This window comes from Phyllostomus discolor, chromosome 2, assembly GCF_004126475.2.
Source record: "Phyllostomus discolor isolate MPI-MPIP mPhyDis1 chromosome 2, mPhyDis1.pri.v3, whole genome shotgun sequence".
In the NCBI taxonomy this organism is placed as follows: domain Eukaryota; kingdom Metazoa; phylum Chordata; class Mammalia; order Chiroptera; family Phyllostomidae; genus Phyllostomus; species Phyllostomus discolor.
This window is the reverse complement of record NC_040904.2, coordinates 167,145,305-167,162,534: the sequence shown is the minus strand read 5'-3', so window position 1 is coordinate 167,162,534 and position 17,230 is coordinate 167,145,305. Positions and strand designations below refer to the sequence as shown.

Genomic DNA, 17,230 nt, shown 5'->3' with positions numbered 1-17,230 from the left:
CTCTCTCTCTCTCTCTCTCTCTCTCTCCCTCCCTCTCTCTCTCTCTCTCTCTCCCTTTCCTCTCTAAAAATAAATAAAATATTTTTAAAAAATTCACCTTCAGACTACATTAGACATGCTATGTTTGTTTGGCTCACAGCATTTTAACAAATTTGAACAAAGGTTTAAAAATCAGGAGATGACACCTTAAAAATTCAGATTTCTGTCTCTTAAATAGAAGGTCTGGCAGACATAGGCAACAAGGACATGTGGCTCTGTAGACGGAGAAGGATGTACTAGACTTCCACAGCTCCTGTTACTTGGGTAAGCACTTATACTTCACCAGTTTCCATTTATATTGTCAGCTAACTTGTGCATTTGAGTTTGTGACCTGTGAGCAGTCCTCTCTCTACTGCTTTGACTTGGCATCCTCTTCATTCTGGCCTTTGGTCAGTCCCTGGAGGACCCTGCCAAGCTCTTTCCTTTCTCAGGACTCTGCACTTGCTGTTTCCTTTGCCTAAGAGAGCTCTTACTTCCCCTCCTCCTTCCCAATTCACTTTTGGCTGGTTCCTGTTTTCTTCAGGTTTGAACTTAAATGTTTGCTCAGAGGAGTCTCCCCCACCCCCACTGCCTTATCTAAAGCAATCTATTTTTGTCACATTTATTATAAGTTGCCTTAACTTAGTTTGCATTTTTATGTCTCCTCCATCTAGGCTCCTAAAGTAAAAGAATTATGCCCTGGATGGCTAGTTCAGTTGGTTAGATCATTGTTCTAATACCCCAAAGTTATAGATTTTATCCCTGGTCAGGGTACATACAAGAATCAACCAATGTCCTGCCCTGGCTGGTGTGGCTCAGTGGATTGAACACTGGCCTACAAACCAAAGGGTCACTGGTTCAATTCCCAGTCAGGGCACATGCCTGTGTTGCAGGCCAGGTCCCCAGGTGGGGGCATGTGAGAGTCAACAGATTGATGTATCTCTCCCACATTGATGTTTCTCTCCCTTTCTTTCTCCCTCCCTTCCCCTCTCTCTAAGGATAAATGAATAAAATCTTACAAAAAAAAAAAAGAAGAAGAAGACAAAGAAGCAACCACCATCCTGACTCGTGTGGCTCAATTGATTGGGCATCACCCCACAAAGCAAAATGTCGCCAGTTTGATTCCTGGTCAGAGTACATGCCTGGGTTTCAGGCTTGGTCCCTGGTAGGAGTACATATGGGAGGCAACCAAATGATGTTTCTCACATTGATGTTTGTCTTCCTCTTTTAATCTTCCTCATTCTGTAAATAAATGAATAAATAAATACATCTTTTTACTTAAAAAGAGATCCAATAACTACATAAATGAGTGGAACAACAAATTGATGTCTCTCTCAAATAAAATTAAAATTAAAATAAATAAAGAGAATTGCATTTGTCAACAGAGGAGCATCCAAACCTGCAGAGAATTTTTATAAGTTTATTGGAGCCCAAACTGATGACAGTTCTGCAGTTTCTTTTATGCATTTGAAATTAACGAGGAAACATAAGGAAGATTATATGAGGGTGAAAGAAAGCAAGGTGGGATGGGTTTACAGGTAGTTAATAGCATTATGTGCTTTCTTGAGGATGATTCAGTTGATTTCAAAGGTATGTTAACCAAGGGGACTCTCCCTCCCAGGAGTACGCCCTTGCCTTTCCCTTCCCACTCTTCTTCCTCCACAGGTGTGCATCTCATAAACTCTAAGGGACCTCAGGGACGTGAAACCAGGGGACTAACAGACAGTGGCAGGTCATCCCACACTAACCCCCTCAACCTAGCCCAAGGACCTCCTTTTCTCTCACTTTCCAGAGAGCCAAAGCAGCCCCACCTAGGCTCTCTTTCCATTTGCTGCTTCTGTCCTAAGCCCTTCCTTGTTTCACTGTTCCCAGCTTTAATAAACTTACTCTCAAAGCTAAAAAATAAAAAGATATGTTAACCTAGATGCACAAAAACAATGGACAAGCCTTGCTTAAAGCAAAGATAAACCATTTATTTCAAAAGCTTGCCCTGGCTGGTGTGGCTCAGTGGATTGAATGCCAGCCAGCAAACCAAAGGGTCACTGGTTCAATTCCCAGTCAGGGCACTTGCCTAGGTTGTAGGCCAGGTTCCCAGTGGGGGGCACATGAGAGGCAACCACACATTGATGTTTCTCTCCCTCTTTTTCTCCCTCCCTTCCCCTCTATCTAAAAATAAATAAATAAAATATTTTATTTTATTTTATTTATTTTTTTAAAGATTTTATTTATTTATTTTTTTTTAGAGAGGGAAGGGAGGGAGAGCGAGAGAGAGAGAGAAACATCAATGTGCGGTTGCTGGGGGTTATGGCCTGCAACCCAGGCATGTACCCTGGCTGGGAATTGAACCTGGGACACTTTGGTTCCCAGCCCGTGCTCAATCCACTGAGCTACGCCAGCCAGGGCCTAAATAAAATATTTTAAAACATTAAGAAATATTTCATATAATAATGGCTTAGTGGACGAATTCCTTTAGTTTTTTTCTTATCTGGGAAGCTCTTTATCTGCCTTTCACTTCTAAATGATAGCTGGGTAGAGTAATCTTGGCTGTAGGTCCCTGTTTTTCATGGCTGAGTATTTCTTGCCAATCCCTTCTAGCCTACAAAGTTTCTTTTGAGAAATCAGCTGACAGTCTTATGGGAACTCCTTTATAAATAGTGATCTGCTTTTCTCTTACTGCTTTTAAGATTCTCTGTCTCTCTCTGTTTTTAAAAGATTGTATTTATTTATTTTTAGAGAGGGAAGGGAGGGAGAAAGAGAGAGAGAGAGAGAGAGAGAGAGAGAGAGAGAGAGAGAGAGAGAGAGAGAAACATCAATGTGTGGTTGCTGGGGGCTGTGGCCTGCAACCCAGGCATGTGCCCTGACTGGGAATCGAACCTGCGACACTTTGGTTCGCAGCCTGCACTCAATCCACTGAGCTACGCCAGCCAGGTAAGATTCTCTCTTTATCTTTAACCTTTGGCATTTTAACTACGATGTCTTAGAGTAGGCCCCTCTGCATCCATCTTGTTTAAGACTCCCTGTGCTTCCTGGACATGCATGTCTATTTCCTTCACCAAATTAGGGAAGTTTTCTTTTACTATATCTTCTTTAAAAAAAAAAAAAAAATATATATATATATATATATATATATATATATATATATATATATATATATATATATATATTGCCCTGGCTGGTGTGGCTCAGTGGGCTGAGCACGGGCATGCAAACCAAAGGGTCGCAGTTCAGTTCCTAGTCAGGGCACGTGCCTGGGTTGCAGGCCAGTTCCCAGTAGGGTGTGCATGAGATGTAACCATATATTGATGTTTCTCTCCCTCTCTCCTTTCCTTCCCCTCTAAAGATAAATAAATAAAATCTTTTAAAAAATTATTTTATTTTTGTTCAACTACAGTTGTCTGCATTTCTCCCCAACCACTGCCCCCACCCCAGCCATCCCCATCTTTCACTATTTTTTCAAACAGACTTCTAATATCCTGCTCTTTCTCCTCTCCTGGTACCCTCTATGATACAAATGTTGGACCTCTTGAAGCTGTTATTGAGGCTGATCCTTGCTTTGTTTGGATTCATTTGTCTTCTTATTGTTCTAATTGAATGGTTTTTTTTTCTTCCTTATTTTCCAAATCATTTATTTGATTCTCGGCTTTATCCACTCTTCTGTTGTTTCTCTGTAAATTGTTCTTTATTTTAACTAGTGTATCCTTCATTTCCGACTGGATTTTTTTATGCTGTTGAGGTCCTCAGTAAGTTCCTTGAGCATCCTTATAACCAGTGCTTTGAACTCTGCATCCAATAGATTGATTATCTCCATTTTGTTTAGTTCTTTTTCTGAAGTTTTCATCTGTTCTTTCATTTGAGCCATATTTCTTTGGTTCCTCATTTTGGCAGCATCCCTGCATTTCTATGTATTAGGTAGAGCTGCTATGACTCCCTGTTTTAGTAGCATGGCCTAATGTAGTAGGTGTCATGTATGATCCAGTGGCACAGCCTCCCCTATCACCCAAGCTGGGTACTCGAGGTATGCCCTTGTTGTGTGCTGAGTACACCCTCTTCTCGTAGTAGAGCCTTGATTGCTGTTGGCAGGTTAATGGGAGGGATTTATACAGGCCAGTCAGTTGCAAGGACTGGTTGTGACCACTGACCACCAACCTCTGCCATCTGTGGTGGTTCTTCAACATAGTCTGTAGCTGTCCACTGGATGTGTAGGTTGTGGGGTTTCCTGGGTGGTTCAGGTCAAAGTCAGCCCAATCTGTGTTCTGCTGGGGCCACCCTGCCTGAGCTATAAAGCAACCTGAGATGGCTGCTTCTTGTGCTGGGTTTGGAGATTCTCAAGCAAAGCCAAGTTGTGAATCTAGGCTGGTTGCTGCTAGTACTGGGCCTGGGGCCACTTAGCAAGAGGTACAGGGCTGGGGACTTACTGAGGCCAGCTGTTGCTTGTTTGATAGGATTTAGGAAGTTGTGAAGCAGGAGCTAAGACCAGCCATTCAATAGAAAAAGTCAAGGTTTAACAGTTTGGGTGGGCCTGTAAATTGGGTGGGACAGAGTCTCAGGATTCTCCAGGGTGGGGCAGACAGTGTTAGCCTGGTTGATGGAGTCTCAGATATAGCACCAGCCTGCCTACTCTGTGGCTCTGTGTATGTAGGGCTCAGAAAAGAGACAATGGCCTCTGCTCACCTTTTTGTCAGGGAAAAAGCTGTCCCTCAGCTTTCACTTTGATGTCAGACACTTTAGTTTCTCCCCGTATGCCACTGGTGCCTTTCAAGCTGCTACCTTATGCTGGAGCTCAAAGGAAATGAGTCTGAATAAGTCACTGTGTGGGTTCTTCAAAGAGATCTGCTTGGGAGTCTAGAAGTTTCTTCCACTGACTCCCACTGGTTTTTCCAGGCAGAAGTTATGGGGACTTCTCTTCCTGGCATTGGAATCCTGGGCTGGGGGGGCCTAGTGTGGGGCTGGGACTCTTCACTCCTGAGCTTTCCCTCCTGGATTTTTATCCTCCACACGTGGGTGTGGGACCAGTCCATTTCCCATCCCTGCCTCTCCTACCAGTTTGGATAGAAGTGGTTTCTTTTCTTTTCTCTTCTTTTCTTTTCTTCTCTTTTCTCTTTCCTTTCCTTTCTTTCTTTCTTTCTTTCTTTCTTTCTTTCTTTCTTTCTTTCTTTCTTTCTTTTTTAAGGTTTTATTTATTTTTAGACAGGGGGGATGAGAAGGAAAAAGAGAGGGAAAGAAACATCAATGTGTAGTTGCCCCTTGCATGTTCCCTACTGGGGACCTGGCCAGCAACCCAGTCATGTATGCTGATTGGGAGTTGAACCAAGACCCTTTGGTTCACAGACCTGCACTCAATCCACTGAGCCACACCAGCCAGAGTTAGATGTGGTTTATTAATTCCATAGTTGTAAGACTTCCATTCAACTTGATTTCTGATGGTTGTTCTATATTTTAGTTGTAAATTTCATGTGGTTATTCAAGAAGGCGAGCCATGTTTACCTATGCCGCCATCTTAACTGGAAGGCACTCAAAAGTTACCGTTTAAAAAAAAAACAAAATTTTCAGCATTTAGATTATGGGTTATTTTAATTTTTTCTATTCTTATTTACATGTCTCAATTTTCCCACAGAAAACTTAAAAAGAGTACAGAAAAATTCCTGCTCACTCTACGACTGGTAACTTTAGGGTGGTTTTATTCCCAGGACTTTCTGGGTCTTCTGAAATAACCCATCCAATTCTAAGGTGAAAATACTAAATGCTGTGCTGTGGACAAAGTGTTTTTGTCCTCCCAAACCTAAATTCACATGTTAACACCCAACCCCAAATGTGATGGTGGGGCCTTTGGGAGGTACTTAGTTTTAAATGATGTCGTAAGGTACAACCACCATCGTGGGATTAATGTCATATAAGATGAGAAAGAGACTAGGAATTTTTCTCTCTCAGCCATATGAGGACACAGCATGAAGGCAGTGGGCCATGTGAAAGCTAGGAAGAGGGCTCTCACAAAGCTGAATCTGCCAGCACTTTGATCTTAGATTTCCCAGCTACCAGAAGTGTGAGGCATAAATGTTTGTTGTTTAAGCCTTCTAGTCTATGATGTTTTGTTATAGCAGCCCAAACTAAGACAGGCTGTAAACTTTTCCCCTTCTTTCTGATGGAAACTGGACCAATTTCTAGAAATAAACCAACAATTTTGGAATGTCCCTGTTGTCTAAGATTGTAGGGAAACCAGAGGTTCCCCTTAGTCAAGGCTTCCCGAGCAGAACTTTTTGTTGTTATTGTTATTGGCAGGATTAGGGGGAAAGGTTTAAGAAACATGCTTTGAGAGACCCTGTTCCTTTGCCTCTACCTATCTTGACCTCTCCAAAAAATATTTGAGAGAAGAGACATAATGAAAGATTGGCTTGAGATTGTTGGAAAATTTGGAAATCCTAGACTCTGGAAATGAGGCGGAATCTCAGAAGTCTTCAGTTCTAACTCTTTGCTTTTCACCACGTGGATGGCATAGTGGTCCATTGTGGGACCTAGCTAATTATTAGAAAATGAGCTGTGATGTTCTTCCCATCATTTTCCCTGACCTTTGGGGTTTTGAGGAATGAGTTTGCTGTCATTTCTGGATAGGAGCTCTTCCTTGGATTTCTCTTTTCTAATCTAAAAAACCTCAGTTTTCTGAGTTGCTTTACCCAGGACCCCTTACTTACCCACTCCACTCACCCCTTGGAGGAAACTGTCTTGCCTGTCCATATCCTTCTTAAGGTGCACAGAAGTGGACAATAGTTTGCATTGTAGGGTAACTAGTGAAGAGGATGGTGGGAATACCTACCTACCTAGCTTTGTGTTCTGTTGTAGAGAAGGAATGTCTTAGGTGACATCAGCCTGTTCTGGCAGCCGAGTCACACCTGTCTCATGGCACACATTCATCTGGTCAATGTGAGCCAGCAGAAGTTCCTGAGTATTAGCACCGTGAGATACTAGGGTTGGGCCAGAGAGAGGCTAAGGGATTTCTTCTTATTGAAGAAGAATCTTTAGAACAGGGAAGCAATTTTTTTCTTTCACCTTCATTTGATGTCACTGCCTTCCTCAGGTATCTTAGATCTTTGGGACTGGGAAAGTGGGGAAAGAGGAAGGCAGTCTTTGCTAGCTTACAGAGCTAAAAGTTTGAATCTATGTTCTTTTCCATAATTAATTCTTGGAATATTTGTTAAGTGTCAGTCACATATTAAACACTAAGCTAGGTACTGTTGATAAGGATGGTAACTGTATAATAGACATGGAGCTTATAAAATCTTGTGGGGAAATATATTAATTAAATAAATAATCACACAAATAAATATGTAACCCCAAAATACAGTTATTTAATTATTCTGAAATTATTTAATTTCAGAGAAAAGTAGATAATTCTATAAAAAGATATACCCTTTGCAACAGCATGGACGGAGCTGGAAAGCATTATGCTAAGCGAAAAAAGCTAGGCAGTGAAAGACAAATACCACATGATATCACCTTTAACAGGAATCTAAACAACAAAACAAAAAAAAAAACTAGCAAAATATAACCAAAGACACTGAAATAGGGGATAGTCTGACAGTGACCAGAGGGGAGAGAAGAGGGAATTTCAGGGGGGAATGGGTAGGGTTTACAGGAACAAATTTGGAGGACACATGGACAAAAACTAGGGGTGGGGGGTAATGGGGGGGAAGGGGGGAGGGTTGGGTGGGTGGGCTGGAATGGGAGTAGGGGGGAGAAAACTGTACTTGAACAATGATTAAAATAAAAAAATATATATATATATACTAGAAAATCTTATCTGGTTTGACCTAGTCTTCAAATCTTTGATGACATGATATGTGGGTTTTCATCGTTGAAGGAAGAGTGTGAGTTAACTGGGCAAAGGGGGTGGGGTCTGTTGTGGATGGAACAAGTATTACATATCGGCAGAGAGAATAGTGTTTGAAGGCCCCAGGCAGGACTGAAGTGATAAGGTTGATTCCATCAGAGTTGGACACAGTAACATACAGCAGGCTGTCAGTTAGGAGATGGCTTCATCAGTTGCGGGGTGGGTAGGGTAGGGCATTTATTCTAGTTTATGGACCAGACGGAGGAAAGGAAAACCTGGCCCTTGCAACACAATGATATCAGTATCTACATGATGATATCCTCATAATCGGGTGGTTATTGATTTTGTATCAATATTGAGTTTAGTTTAATTTGTCAACACACTCCTTTCTTACCCCTTGTTGACCCCAAGGCCATGTTTTTTATAACCATCTGCCCTGGGAAGCACCCAGAAGAGGAGCTGAGGTCAAGAGCTCCATGTGTGTGGGGTTTCCTGTGTCTCCCTGATTCACAATGGCCTAGCATGGGGTCCAGCTGGCTCCAGGAATGGACAGAACAAAAAGTGACAAGCATGCGAATGCTAGGGATGCTAGGGATGCTAGGGATGCCAGTTTGTTTTATATCTTTTAGGCTCAGCTCCCAGGTGACAGCCAGGGCGGAGTTCACAAATCTGAGCTCAGCATTTCTGGGCAGAGAACTCCTTGTCAGTGGTGCCATCTGCAGGGCATTAAGGAATTTGCCAGGAATTTGATGGAATTGGGAGGGAAAAATGGCATCTCTTTCTTTTCTCTCTCAAGCCTCAATCTGAGCATGTCCTTAAATCACAGCCCTGGTCCTTCCTAGGGCCTCAAGACCCCTATTGCCTCTGATCTTGTGGCAGGCAACATTTAAGGCAGGATACAAAGCAGGATACTGGGCTGTGGTATCACTTCCCTTCTTCCTTCCCAATTAAATCTGCCCTCTGTAAAAAAAAAATGAGGCCAAGAATGCTGGGTTGTGGAAGTATTTAAGCCTTCTGGTGTTTAAAAAAAGCAATTGGGTAGTAAACTGAAGGTGTTGCTGTTATGTATCATTATCGTTGTCCTCACCATCTCTAAGTAAGCCCTCCTTAGGCTTTTACTTATATTTCTTTCTTTTCTGAGTAAATGACTCTCATTCTCCCTTGGCGATGGCTCTGGGGTAACCCTGAGCAGAGCTGTAATGTCCTGGCTTGAGGTGCCCTGCTCCTCACCTCCCAAGCCCAGACCTACATCTCTAAGCTTACAAGTCCTCCAAGATTTGATCGCCCTATTTACCACCCTCTTCTGAGAAAGGCAGGATGGAAGTCTGTAGTACTAAAGGGAGAACAGGGCCAGAAGGTTGACAGCCTGACTAGTAACAGAACAAGAGGTCAAGTGTCTTTCTCTGTTCCCTGGGACTTGCCACCCTGAGACTCACCTTCTAGGAGGTGCTTGAAGAGACCTGGGCCTAGAGAGGGTGAGTGTTTTACAAAGCTCTAGGGTTAAATGTTCACATTGACTAGAACAATAAAGAATCTGGCCTAAGAGGGAAATGATCATTATTTATTTTTACTTCCATGGGAGCAATCTGTGGGCCATAAGCATTACCAAACACTGTGCTTGCTGCTGGGGCACAGATGTAGATGATAAGACCCTAGTACTCCCCTAAAGGAATGCTTGGTGGCATTTCCTGGGTGTCTTAGCATTTCATTATGGCCATCCTTGCCATGTCACACACTTGGCATCTCATGTCACCAAAGGCTTTGATTACTACTAATCAACTACTAGTCATTGTCTTGACATTAAAAATGTTTGGGAACAGAGGGGACAGAAGTAAATACTGAATTTTAGCAACTATTTTGATCAATAACCAAATAATTAAGGTATAAAAGGGATAGGATAGCTCAGGAGTGTAGATAGGTGTCTATTGTAAAGGACAGCTCACAAGGCAATAAAAATACTGAAATTTGAGACTTCCAGGTAAACAAACTTTGCCTCCTCAGATAACCATGGCAAAATTACAACTATACTACAAAACAAATGTCACCCAGAATTGTCAGAAAATTGAGCTGTATGAAAGACTGACAATCAAAGAATTAAAGATGCTGCATTCATCCAGACAGGTAGGAGGGGCAGAGACATGGAGATGCATGGAGAGGCATGGAGGCACGGAATGAGTAGTCCCACACCCACTTGTGGTAGATAAAAAAAAAAAATTTGGAGGAATACTTCAGGAGCAAGGAATTCTAGCCCCACACCAGACCACCCAGACCAGGGTTCCAGTGCCAGGAAGATAAGTCCCCACAACTTCTGGCTGTAAAAATTGGTAGGGTTTGGGGTGGGGAAGAAATTTTGAGAGTCTCAGGAGTCTCCTCTTCAAGGGCCCTATCAGATGCAGAGTTCAAACCACTAGTTATTAGGTTGCTCAAGGAACTCATTAGGTACTTCGACAGTATAAAGAGGCCTCAGGCAGAAATGAAGATTATACTAAGTGAAATAAAGAAAAATTTACTGGGAATCCACAGTGGAGTAGATGAAGCCAAGAATCAAATCAATTATTTGGAACATAAGGAAGAAAAAAAATTCAATCAGAACAGCAAGAAGAAAAATGAATCCTAAAAACCAAGGATAGACCAAGAAGCCTCTGGGACAACTTCAAATGTACCAACATTTAAATCATAAGGGTGCTGGAAGGAGAACAGAAAGAGCGAGAAATTGGAAATCTATTTCAAAAAATAATGAAAGAAAACTTCCCTAATTTGGTGATGGAAACAGACATACAAGTCCAGGAAACACAGAGAGTCCCAAACCAGGTGGACACAAAGAGGACCATACCAAGACACATCATAATTAAATGCCAAAGGTTAAAGATAAAGAGAGAATCTTAAAAGCTGCAAGAGAAAAGCAGAGTTACCTACAAAGGAGTTCCCATAAGACTGTCAGCTGATTTCTCAAAAGAAACTTTGCAGGCTAGAAGGGACTATCAAGAAGTATTCAAAGTGATGTAAATCAAGGACTTACAACCTAGATTACTCTATCCAGCAAAGCTATCATTTAGAATGGAAGGGCAGATAAAGTGTGTCCCAGACAAGGTAAAGCTAAAGGAGTTCATCATCACCAACCAACCATTATATGAAATATTAAAGGGACTTAAGAAAAATAAGATAAAAACTATGAACATTAAAATGGCAATAAATTCACAACTATCAACAATTGAATCTAAAAAACAAACTAAGTAAACAAGCAGAACAGAAATAGAGCCATAGATATGGAGATCTTTTAGGGGGAGTTTAGAGGGAGAAGAGAGAATGGGGGAAAAGGTACAGGGATTAAGAAGTACAAATTGGTAGGTACAGAATAGACAGGAGGATGGTAAGAACAGTCTAGGAAATGAAGAAGCCAAAGAACTTATATGCATGACCCGTGGACATGAGCTAAGGGGCAGGACGAATGGTAGAGGGAATGGGGGGTACCAGATGGAAGGGACAAAGGGGTAAAATTGGGACAATTGTAATAGCATAATCAGTAAAATATATTTAAAAATACTGAAATTTGAGTTTGAACTGTAGAAAATGGAAAAACTTTTCTAAATTACAGGTTTCCCTCCTTTTAAAAAATAAAGTATTTGAAGCCTACAGAAAATAGGAGATTGTAACTATCATGTTGTTCTAGGCAACATAGAAATTATAAACTCCCACTGATTCCCACCTCCTGTTATTGCAGTTTCCTCGCACAATAGTATTGACGTGTAATATACAGAATACTGGTAAAATGACAGTGCAACTTTTAAGGTTATGTCGTAAGACATGGTTTCTAACTTGTCGTCTCTTGGATCACTTACTCTGGGGGAAGCCTGCTGCCATGTCATTAGGACACTCAAGGATACCTTTTGAGAGGTCAAGGTGAAGAACTAAGGCTGCCAGCAAACAACCAGCACTAACCTGTCAGGCATGTGAGTGAACCACCTTGGAAGTGAGTCCTCCAGCCCATCAAGCATCAGAAGACTGCAGTCTTATGATAAACCCCAAGACAGACCACCCAGTCAAGCTACTTCTGAATTCCTGACCCTCAGAAATTACATGAGGTAATACACATATACTGTTTTTAAATTTTTCTTTATTGATTTGAGAGGTCAACATCAGTTTGTTCTACCCATTCATTCATTCACTCACTAGTTAACTCCTTTAAATGCCCTGACTGGGGATCAAGTCCGCAACCTTGGTGTTGGTTCAACCAACTGAACCACTGGCCAGGGCCATATGCTGTTTTAAGCCACAGAATTGTCGGTCAATTTGCTATGCATTAACAGATAGATCACAAACACCTATGTACTTACCACCCAAGCTTGTCATTTTAATATTTACCTTACTCTAATTTTCCTTTTTTTTTTTTTTAAAAAAAAAAAGCATTGTTCCCCCTCTCTCCAAAATAAAACATTATAGTCTAAACACTGGCTTAATCCTGTCCCTGCTTTGTGCCTCATAACTCTGAAAAAGCATCATGGCACCCTCTGCATTGAGCATTGCTTGCCTGAAAAGCAAGCTCTTTTCTGCACTGGTTTGTTGCTGCTTTCCAGGCTCTGGCCTAGCTATCTTACCTTCGTTTTACAAAAATAAAAGGAACATTTCAAAGGGCCTTCAAATATCTCTCAAAATTGTCTTCCCTTTGGGAGTTGAGCATCAACTGAAAAACTTAATTTGGCCATTAATCCAATTTAAAGCACTGGCAATTACCTTCCTCTGCAGACTGTGGTGGCCACATTTGTGTGGCTATGCTAGGCCTGCAGTGTCCCCCAACAGAACTCTCTCAAATCTCTGCCAAATCGAATTTCTTTCAGAAGCGACAACTTTTAAAATAGATTTTATTTTTAGAGAGGGAAGGGAGAAACATCAATGTGCGGTTGCTGGGGGCTGTGGCCTGCAACCCAGGCATGTGCCCTGACTGGGATTCGAACCTGTGATGCTTTGGTTCGCAGCCCACACTCAATCCACTGAGCTATGCCAGCCAGGGTAGAAGCTACAACAGTTGTTTTGTTAATACAGAGTGGGACAAGTTTATTCCATCAACATTTTCAAAACTTAATTGTCCCTATGTTTTCTGAATGAAACATTTTCTTAGGTTAAATCCTCTATCTCTAGATTCCTTTGGATGTAGACAAAGGATATACTTGGAATAATGTAAGCTCTTATCCTTTAGAAATGTTCCCACTTAACCCTCTGTAATAGAGCAATACTCTTAACAAATGCACACTTTACCAGCAGTCACATTTGCAGGAGATCCAAAGCGATTGCCAGGCATACCTTGGAGATATTGTGGGCTGGGGTCCAGATCACAACAAACTGCAAGGGAATTGAAGTTTTTTGGCTGGATGGTCACATGTTCAATTTAAACAATGTTTCTGAAGTGCAGTAAGACCAGGTATATCTGTACTTACTATTCCTAAATCATGAGTAATTACCTGATTTCAGGAACTGGATTAGCCGAATGACTTTCAGTACAACAGAATCATGCTCTGCTTTTCCTGAACTATGCTCCTTTTTCTTCTGAGAAGCAGCTAGACACATGTGGGTTCCTTGATATTACCACCTTGTTGCAGAGACCCTATCCTCCAAGTGTAGAGAAATCAGTGTAGAACAAAGACCAAAGCCAAACTTCTTTCTCAATGCCTTTACTTTGAAATGAGCAGACAATCTTACAGGTATACATGAAAACGACAGACATGATTACAGGTAAAAGCAAAGAAAATCTAATCAGAGAGCAGCTGCTGAACCTGAAATTCTGAGTATGACATGTTGCAGGATGAAAAGGAATGGTAATTAGTATTCCTCTCCTTCTTCCTCACCCTCTCCTTCAACAGAATCCACACCAACCTCCTCATAATCCTTCTCTAGGGCAGCCATGTCCTCACGGGCCTCAGAAAACTCTCCTTCCTCCATGCCCTCACCCACGTACCAGTGGACAAAGGCACGCTTGGCATACATCAGGTCAAACTTGTGGTCCAGGCGAGCCCAGGCCTCAGCAATAGCTGTGGTGTTGCTCAGCATGCACACAGCTCGCTGTACTTTGGCCAGGTCTCCACCAGGCACCACAGTGGGAGGCTGGTAGTTAATGCCGACTTTGAAGCCAGTGGGGCACCAGTCCACAAACTGGATGCTGCGCTTGGTCTTGATGGTGGCAATGGCAGCATTGACATCTTTGGGAACCACATCACCACGGTACAACAGGCAGCAAGCCATGTATTTACCGTGGCGAGGGTCACATTTCACCATCTGGTTTGCTGGCTCAAAGCATGCATTGGTGATCTCTGCTACAGAAAGCTGTTCATGGTAGGCTTTCTCAGCAGAGATGACAGGGGCATATGTGGCCAGAGGGAAGTGGATGCGGGGATAGGGCACCAGGTTGGTCTGGAATTCGGTCAGATCCACATTCAGGGCTCCATCAAACCTGAGGGAAGCAGTGATGGAGGACACAATCTGGCTGATAAGGCGGTTAAGGTTAGTATAGGTTGGGCGCTCAATATCGAGGTTTCTACGACAGATGTCATAGATGGCCTCGTTGTCAACCATGAAGGCACAATCAGAGTGCTCCAGGGTGGTGTGGGTGGTGAGGATGGAGTTGTAGGGCTCCACTACAGCTGTGGAAACCTGGGGGGCTGGGTAAATGGAGAACTCCAGCTTGGACTTCTTGCCATAATCGACAGAGAGACGCTCCATCAGCAGGGAGGTGAACCCAGAGCCGGTTCCCCCACCAAAACTGTGGAAAACCAAGAAGCCCTGGAGACCTGTGCACTGGTCGGCCTGTAGAGAAAGGAAAAAGAAAATGTAATTCTCTAATGCCAGGGTACTTATCTTATGTAGAATTTCTATTTCTTTAAATCGTGAACATAAGAGATTGATGTAAGCATGAAGAGTGGCACAAGAGTCCCATAACTTGGGGACTCCAATTAACACAGTGAGCAGTGTATCCCACATTTGGCATGCACCAAAGAATGAACGCTACAGTTTGGCTTTCCACTTAATTTGCCACAGAACCCCCTCAACTCATTTAAATGTTTACTTATTGATGATTTTATTCATTATCTTAACTCATGTATATTCTGGCATCTTTTTAAAAATTGAATTCACCAGGGTGACATCGGTTCATGTAAATATATAGACTCAAATGTAGTATTTACCAGTTTCCGAATTCGGTCCAGGACGAGGTCAATGATCTCCTTGCCAATGGTGTAGTGTCCACGGGCATAGTTATTGGCAGCATCTTCCTTGCCTGTGATCAGCTGCTCAGGGTGGAAGAGCTGGCGGTAGGTACCAGTGCGAACTTCATCTGGAGGAGGGAAACAAAGCAGCCACCCATCACTAACAACCCCCCACAAGCCCCCTCCAGCCCAGGGCATCCACAGAGGCCCCAGGACACACCTCCTGCCCCAGACCCCTGGGATCTCACTTGGGTCACTGAGGGCAACTCACCAATGACTGTGGGTTCCAGGTCTACAAACACTGCCCTGGGCACATGCTTGCCAGCGCCTGTCTCACTGAAGAAGGTGTTGAAGGAGTCATCTCCCCCGCCAATGGTCTTGTCACTTGGCATCTGGCCATCGGGCTGGATGCCATGTTCCAGGCAGTAGAGCTCCCAGCAGGCATTGCCAATCTGAACACCAGCCTGCCCAACGTGGATGGAGATGCACTCACGCTGTGGAAAAGAAAAAAAATTATAAGGATGAAAGCAATCTGGTAATGAATGTGAAGAACAATATACGTATGAAATTTTAAATTTTACAGATTGCCTCTTAAGATGAATTAAAACGTAAACTTTTCTAGGGGACTACTGCTATATATTTTTTACCCACATTGCTTTAAATGAATTTCCTTTCCCCCTCTAATTTAGGAAGACCTCTTTCCAAACCAAGAAAAGACTTTAGTCATAGCTTCCTCCTGTGAAGGACCAAGATAGGGAGGAGGCCATTCGTCCAGCAGTCAGGCCCCAGAATACCATTCCAGACTAGGTGGCCAGACTTCCGGGCAGCTCCCAGTATAGGAAGCACGTGTCCAGAGCAGGGAACAGGAAGTGTCTGGGCACCGGCTCCCCCACCCCCCCTCCCCCGCCCCAGCCATGAGGGGCAGGGCTCTGCGGCACAGGATGAATGAGCAATTCTGGGTGTGCGTGACCGCGCCCGCTGCGGCCAGCGGGACCGCGCAGCTGCAGACACGGAACAGGCCCAGCCACGTAGGCAGAGCACTGCCATGGCCAACCATCCTAAGCTCCCATCAGGAGTTGGGCTCAACCAAGCACCTCCACATCTGTTAAGGCACTTCAGGGGATTATCCGCAGCACATATCTGGACCAAGATCGTATTTCCCTTCCCTCAAAATCCCTCACCATCACCACCTGTTCTCACAAGCATGCCTGACATAGCAGAGAGGCCATAGAGGGGCAGATGGTCTCTACGGGTTGTTGGGGGGTAATATTTCTAATACGCTGGCATTGTGCAACACACTGACAAGGTGCCTTCCTTTACGTTCATCTTCTTTTCATCTTTAAACAGAAACTCCAGGTAACAGGAGACACTCTCCAGTCATAGACCCGCAGCGCCCTAGCGCGCACGCGCAGACTGCAGTGGCTGTCTCCCGCCGCTCCCTGGCGGGAAGGTAACGGTCGCGCGTGCGCTTTTGTCAGGTTCCTTCCCGCCTCTGCTTTTCGCGCCGAGGAGGAAGTGAGGGCGGGGAGAGCGCGCGCGTGCCCGCCAAAGGCAGTGGAAGGAAAGGGGGATGGGAACGCGCGGGAAAAGCCTGCAGGGTCTTGGCGCGCGGCACCCGGGGTCCAAGGGCTAAATAAGAGCCCTAACCACGGTGGAGGGAACCGGCACGCCACCATCCCCTACCAGAGTCCAAGAAGAGGTGGGGGCCCCCCTTTCCGGGCACCAGCTTTTCTCCACAAACCGGAATCCATCTATACCCACCCTTGGCTCGCCTCATTTTTTGCTCTCCAAACAGACAGCGCTGGTCCCAGCGCTCTGTAGTTAGAGGCCCTCTGAGATCCCCAGCGAGGGCGGCGCCGCACGCGGCCCACTCACCATGGCTGCAGGTTAGAAGGCGCAAGCAGCAGGAGAAGACAGCGGGTCCCGGTTACTGTCCCCGACAAGCTAAGAGTCGAGGTAAGTAACGCACTGAGGCGGGGGAGGTGCCAGAGTTGCTTAAGTAGCGGTTCGGGGAGGGGCGGCGGGCACAGGCGGTGCCGCGGCCGCGGGCCCCTCCTCCGGCCCGGCGCGCCCACTCGGTGCCGGGCTCGGCCGCCGCAGAGGCGGGCTCCAAGTCTGGAGCCCCCTCCCCGCGCCGGCCCAGCGGGGCGGGGGCCTCTGCGCCTGCGGGCCGCGAGCTCGGGTGCTGCAGTCTGCG

General features: G+C 44.3%; 1 protein-coding gene across 2 annotated transcripts in view; it reads right to left on the bottom strand.

Moving 5' to 3' along the window:
• Positions 1–13,490: 13,490 nt before the first annotated feature.
• LOC114513014 (tubulin alpha-1B chain) overlaps positions 13,491–17,230 on the bottom strand; it is a 35,825-nt gene continuing 32,085 nt past the window's right edge. The window contains exons 1-4 of one of the 2 annotated variants that reach the window (XM_028532118.2): positions 16,909–17,041; positions 15,305–15,527; positions 15,013–15,161; positions 13,491–14,635 (exon numbers count right to left, since the gene is read on the bottom strand). In XM_028532118.2, the coding sequence (XP_028387919.1) occupies positions 13,655–14,635; positions 15,013–15,161; positions 15,305–15,527; positions 16,909–16,911 (1,356 nt within the window). In that variant the 5' untranslated portion in view covers positions 16,912–17,041 and the 3' untranslated portion in view covers positions 13,491–13,654. Of the gene's footprint in view, positions 14,636–15,012; positions 15,162–15,304; positions 15,528–16,908; positions 17,042–17,230 lie in introns of those variants that run through there. The other variant, XM_036019088.1, reaches the window with a different exon arrangement.